The sequence below is a fragment of the Limulus polyphemus genome, unplaced genomic scaffold (assembly GCF_000517525.1).
Source record: "Limulus polyphemus unplaced genomic scaffold, Limulus_polyphemus-2.1.2 Scaffold11101, whole genome shotgun sequence".
NCBI lineage: Eukaryota > Metazoa > Arthropoda > Merostomata > Xiphosura > Limulidae > Limulus > Limulus polyphemus.
This window is the reverse complement of record NW_013676711.1, coordinates 1-7,064: the sequence shown is the minus strand read 5'-3', so window position 1 is coordinate 7,064 and position 7,064 is coordinate 1. Positions and strand designations below refer to the sequence as shown.

At 37.3% G+C, this 7,064-nt stretch overlaps 1 protein-coding gene across 1 annotated transcript in view; it reads left to right on the top strand.

Moving 5' to 3' along the window:
* Positions 1-2,305, top strand: part of LOC106476644 (putative uncharacterized protein FLJ37770) — a 3,733-nt gene extending 1,428 nt beyond the window's left edge. Inside the window, exon 2 of the mRNA XM_013937288.1 lies at positions 2,190-2,305. Within this exon, the coding sequence (XP_013792742.1) occupies positions 2,190-2,305 (116 nt within the window). The remainder of the gene's footprint in view (positions 1-2,189) is intronic.
* The last annotated feature ends 4,759 nt before the right edge of the window (positions 2,306-7,064 follow it).

The following is a 7,064-nucleotide window of genomic DNA, read 5'->3' as shown; positions in this document are numbered from 1 at the left end:
CAGGCTCCTTACTCTCCTGATATGGCTCCTTGCGACTTCTGGCTGTTCCCCAAACTCAAGAGGCCATTGAAAGGAACGCAATTTCAGACAAGAGAAGACATTATGGCTGCAACGACAGCCGAGCTAAACTCCATTTCGAAAGAGGCTTTCTCGGAATGCTTCCAACAATGGCGGCAGAAGTGTGTGGAGTCCCAAGGAGACTATTTTGAGGGTGATTAGGTTTCCAACGCTCCAGGTATGCCAGTTTTTATTCCACGGCCAAAGGTCGGATACTTTTCTCACAGGTCTCGTATGTCAAAGAAAACGACAAGATAAGGAACCTATGGAAGAAGAAACAGCTAAGGGTTAACAAGGATGGGAAATGGGAATAGGGTTTTCTTGGGAACAACAAACAGCCTGGAATAAAAACTAGGAGAAAGAAGATTCAGAGGATCAATGGCCTCTTGAGACAGAAGGTCTTGAACAGTCTGACAGACACTGGCTAGTAATGGGATCCCAAGGCAGTGGAAAAGAAATGAGTACCTACGACAACAGAGGTGGGGAATGGAACTGTAGGACAAGTCCATCTGATAGTACCCGAATAACACACTGATCTGTGATGATGAAAGCTAGCCAAAGGGGAGCAAATTTGCACAATCAAGATTCCACCAGAACAGAACCCACCAGGTAGTCACCAATACTGGTGGCATCATGCCAATCTACATTGAAGAAAATGACAAGATAAGGAACCCCTGGAAGAAGGAACAGGTAAGCACTGAGAAGGATGGGAAATGGGAATAGGGGCTTATCATGGTTCTGACTACGACAAACGATCTACCAAAGAAAAAAGGGTAGTGTTGATGCAGGGATTCCACACATGATTCTAAAATGTCAGGAACATGATCAATCACATACCACCAAAGAAAACATAATTCCTTGAGATAAGTGGGCGGCAAATGAACCTGGGACAAGGCGAGAGCCGAGGACGACAAATGAGCCAATGTGGAGGTAATAAGGGAGAAGCTGTCCCTCGAAAAACCCTCAGGATTTTGGTACATAGCCCCAAATAGGAGATGTTGGATAGCTAAATACTGTAGAAGTGAAGTAAGGTTAAGACAAAGGCACAAAAACTGGGCATGAGTTAAACACACTAGAAAATCGGGGAGTGCCCCATAAACTGGCATGATAGACCCTAACTGCTGAGTCTAGAAATGGACAGTCAGCTTGATGGTATGCCAAAGCAAACTGATCCACAGCCCATGGGGAGGCAAGGTAAGCTGGCACCCTCAACCAGTTGGGGAATTAAAACACTCAGCATGAACACTAATATCTGGTGAGAAGACTAAATAAGGAGGAGATGAACTATAATGCAACAAAGGAGGATGGGAATCACAGAAAATTGGGGAAAGGGATAAAATATCACATACCGAGGAAATCATGTCTAAAACCACCGTATTTGCCCTAGCTGATTCCACAGGTGAGGCAGAGGAAGACAAGGCTATCAAAATCTTTATCAGACTAAACAGTTTCACGAAAATGTGTTTGTATGATATGTGATACCTGAAATGGTAACATTAACCTCAAAATTCATGGTACATAATAAATCAAACAAGATGTATTGATAGATGAATACAAATGTGCAAGCGAGAGAGTAAAAAACACTGGAAAGTGAATTGAAAATAAAGGCATTAGCTGTATAATCAAAAAACAATTAATAAAGACCACCTCTTCGGAAATATAACTATGTAAGTCATAAAGACAAAACACACCAAAGCAAACTTTTAAACGTCTAAACATGAGCACTGCCAAACAAGAAGTTATAGTCTGGTAGAGTTGAATAGAGGGAGTCCCATGCATAATGAGGGTGTGTACGTGGCACTCTCAATGATGGAGGGTTGTCGTATGATAATTTGCATGAAACACACATTGGAATGAGTCATTTCCAATGGAGGGGAGGCTTAAGGCTCATGGCATGCATGATAAAAAATTTTGCATATAGAAGGCAGCATTGAATAAGAATATCAATTTATGTGAACGGAGGTAATGTACTATAACAGAACATATTATTTTGGATAAGTGGCTGATATAAAAGTCAACAAATCCTGTGAGAGAATGATCCTGTTAAAGAGGATTTTGTGGTATGTACATTTTGGAAAGATCAACAACTGCTACATCTTATTCTGGATGAGTGGATGATATTTTTATGTTAGTCAACAAATCCTCTGTGAGAATGACCAGTGATAACATGAAGCCATCACAGGAGAAAGGATACACCTCTTCCTGCATGACTGAAGCAGTCATCCTTTCTCAGTTCAACCCAGTTTAAACTTGAATATAGTTCTACAGAAGTCAGTCCCAAGAGATGGAAAGTTCTAGAACTAGATTCTGGCTTCATAAAAATTATTGTGTCAGTGTCTACATATGTACAAACATATTTCTGTTTACTTTCCTTTGTAAATAAAGACTGTGTTCAATTTCTCCATCAAATGTGTCCAGTCTCCTTAAGTTCTAGTACAGGTTTAAAACTCTGTATAGTTTTCAGTTACAATAACACTATAAATCTTCTGTTCAAACCTACTGTTATTAAGTGGAGTTATCTAATATTCACATAGAAATTAATTCACATTATAAAACTACACCCTCTTGTATTACAGAAATATGCTAAATATCTGTATTAACAAACACCTGAGTGATAAACTTAAGAGTCAGGAGTGTTGTGAAAAAAAGACCAGTTTATAATTCTTGTCCCTTGGAAACAGAAGACAAAGAGAACTTTGGAAAATACCAGGCTTATTTACCAGGTTAATAAGGGCAATTGGTACTGACTTGAATTGGAAATAACAATGAGGGAACCAAAAGTGACTCAACATTCATGAACCATACTTGTAGGACAATCATAACCAAAAAAACAAACAATTCATTTGTACAACCATAGTTAGTACAAATAAGTTGACTAACGAGAGTCAACAAACCAACAATGAGATCCTTGTACACTCATATTCAATCCATATATATTGTTCAATCAGGACCAACAAAGCATTGATGAAATCATTGTACATCCAATTAGTTCCAAATACATATACTGGTGATTAATACTTGATACAACACTGAAATATGTAACAGATCCCTTCTAAATTCATTGTCAGATCTAAATATGTTTATCACTGAGTGCCAACAAAGCACTGATGGTTTCTATAGTCAATAACCAATAAGGTCTCAATTAGAGAAGAAACTTCCAACTAATAAGCCACATGGAAGGTGGGTATGTAAAGAATTGTTGGTAAGTATGGTGCAACTACTCAAGTTTAACCTTAATTACAGGTGATGGTATAGAATAAGATTACAAAAATGTTAGTGGATTCAGGTTCATGACATATAAAGATGAAAATAATCAAGACAATGCTGCCTAATTATACTTATTGATATAAAACCCTAAGACAGGAAAAACACCTGTATAAGAAATTTCCAATTAATTATGATAAATTCAGTTACTGTAATAAATTTAAAAAGGTGAAATTCATACTATTATGTTGGGAAGAACACAAAACACTAAATATACAGACTTACTATTAGTTATTGTGAAAGTTTCATCCTCCTTTTTCATCAGTTTGATATCCAACAAATCATCCTGCTTCTCATCAGTAAAGGGTTCAACCTTCATCTTTAAAACTTCCATGATTACATATAAGCTTCACCTTTATATTCTGTAAAACTAAAAACGTTTTCAGTTAGACTACAGAGAAAATATTTAAGAAACAGATGTTACATACTTCAAAATCTTACAAAATTAAATACCATTCTCAACATTCACATTATCTTGATAACATTATAAAATTATAAGCTTTATTTTTTCACAACTTTATATTCAAACAGTGACATTATCTAACAAAAGTAACTTCAAATCTAATAGTAATATCAGTAAAACAAACACCAAGAAAATATTTACCAACAGTTTAAAAGTGTAATGACTGGGGATTAGGTTTAACTCTATTGACTAGATTCACCTCAAATATAAAATTACACTAAAACACGAAAAACTGGAACTATGAACCATTCAAGACTTGAATTATTCATAATTTCAGACTTTCCATAATTTCCAATGGATTTTCTACATAAATGGTTTCAACAAAATACTTTTGATTTTAAATAAGTTTTTAAGTTATCTTAGCTTTACGTGAACATGTACGGCTGACTTTCTTCGCAGATATTAGGATAAATATTTATCGCTTTTCAAGTTAATACCTTCCGAGCAAATAGTTTTCGGGTGATAGTGGTGACAAATTAATGAAAATTATGGTGAGCAGAGTACTACTATTACTAGGGTTAACAAACATTTTATTTTTAATAACTCGCACGGTTCCCGTTTGCCAATTGAAACTGAGCAAAACACAGAAGCATTATTAATATTTATAAAGGAAAACAAGTACATAAGCAAAATATTTATTTTTTTTTGAAAATGAAATAAACAGAATTAAACTGGTATAAAAACGTAAAATTATCACTAGTATTACCTAAAAATATCTTGCTAAATACACGTAAACTAACAGTAGCATAGCTAGAATTAGAACTAAACTGTGATAGAATAATTTTGATTATCGTCTCGCTTATACCATACGCATACGCATTCTGCCACGGAGAGGGGTATAATATTTGGATAGTACAGAATTAGTAGTACCGCCACAAAACTATGAAAGTTTTTGTATTAATTAAATAACTTTAATTTGAAGAAGAAGATAAAAAAAATGAAAATAGGAATTAATGAGATGGAATGCCGCCGCTCAAGCCAGTTAACTGAGCAAGATGTTAGACTGTTACGTGTCTGCTTGTTTGATAATTACCGGGAAAAGTTATTTCCGAGAAACTTCAGCGATACAAGTCCTTTCTTAATTAAAACTAGTTTATTCTTTCTCGATACAACTTTGCAATACACACACACAATGATTCACGACTTTACTTACGGTCACTATCGCTCTCTTCACTCAATTATTTTGTCTCTCCATCTGCAATTTTTTTCTCCGCTTTATTTGCTGGGCTTATATACTGTTGCGTCAGCGAGGTCACGTGACTCGTTCGATCGAACCTTCGGGAATTGTCGGGAGAATACTAGATACGTGGTAGTCTGGTATATATATAAGAGGGTGACAACGTGACGAGAGAATAGAATAATGTGTGTGTGTAGATAGTGAGTAATTGAACTGCAGTCAGAAGTATTGTTGACGTTCGTTGATATAGCGTTTGTTATAGAGCGACTGTTGAAAATAAGTGTATCGTAAAGTTGTATTCGGAAAGAATAAACCAGTTTTATTAAGTAAAGACTTGTGTCGCTAAAGTTTCGTCGGAACGAAGTTACGGAAAATCAATTAACAAACGGAGACGTAACAATACAATAAAAAGAAGGCGCCTACAACACGACAAGAGTTGTCAGGAAAAGTCAGGATACTTGCAGAAACTCCAGCGCGCATGCTTCCAGCGTCGCGTGACTTCCGCTGTCGTAACACTGCCCCTTCCTTAGTTTTGTTCGTCCCGAACAATAGCCACTTACATTAAACCAATAGATAACTAACAATAAATTGAATAAATGTACAGAATTTACAAACACAATATTAAAATTCAACAAAGTCTCTTAATTTTACAGGACGTATCTTTTTCCGTACTGGTCTCAGTCTCGTTGGCTTCTGCTTTACGTGGGGTTCATCTGCTCCATCAGAAAATGTCCTATTATAGGTAACAGTCACATCAATAGTAGTAACTTCATCAAGGGCTTCACTGTTTCCCTTCTCAAAACCGGGTAGAATTTCTTCTTCGATAGTGGCTTTTTCAGGTGACATGTCTTCATTAGCACCATTTGTTCCGTTCTTCACTTCGTTCCAACTGAAATGACCTGGACCATGATAGCGCTAAGGCCTGTTTGCATGCATCACCATTGGCTTACCTCGCCGACCACATTTTATTCAGAAAGTCACGTCTGAGAGATGATACACTATGTCATATGGGCCTTCCCATGAAGAAGACAACTTAGGAGACTTCCCTTTGGTCTTCCTAGGATTATACAACCACACCTTGTGTCCTGGTACAAAGCTGACTTCAATAGATCTCTTATCATAACATAGCTTCATGGAATCAGCAGACGTTTTACAAGTTTGAATGAACTTAATGGTGAATATCATCCATCCTTTCAGATAACACTTTCACGACCTCTGACACATTTTCAGGCAACTCTTCGTAAGGTGGGCGTCATGTTATCAGGTCCACTGGCAACCGAAGTTTCCGACCAAACATCAGCTTTGCTGGAGTGCAACCAGTGGCTTCATGCTCTGCTGTTCTATAGGCTATCAACAGTGGAGAGAGTAAGACATCCCAGTCATCTTGGTGGCTATTACAAAACTTTGCCAATTCCTGTCCCTATGTCCAATTGTATTTTTCTACCATCACATCAGACTATGGGTGAAGTGGCGTTGTCCTGGTCTTTCGTCTTGCAGCATTTATGGAACACAGCTGATTCTAAGTTACGGCCTTGATCTGAATGCAGTTCGTATGGCATACCAAATCTGAAGAAGAAATCACTAATAGCCGAAGATACAGTTGTAGCTTCCTGATTTGGTATTGCATATGCCTCAGGCCACTTGGTGAAATAATCCATCACCTCACAAATGTACTTGTTTCCAGCAATATCAACAGCTACTCTTTCCATTGGTGCACCAACTTGATATAACTTCATTGGAGCACGTCCCTTATGATTAAGTCTCCTTAAGATGTACTGCATGTTCTGTACCATTCTTCCATATCTTACCTCATACCTATCCAGTAAAATCTCTGTTGTAGGTGACTCAATGTCTTCTTAACTCCAAGATGTCCTCCTGTTAACGTATCATGGATTGACGCAGCACAACTTTCCGTAACTTTCTTGGTATAACCGTTTGCTAGGTCGTCACTTTCCCCTCTCCAGAGAATAATACCATCTTCAAGCTTCAACTGGTCCCATTGTGCCCAATAGTTCTTTGTCACAGGGCTTAGACTAGACACCTTCTCCCAAGCAGGGTGCAAAACACTTGCTCTTATAAAATCAATTATTGGCTTCAAATCTT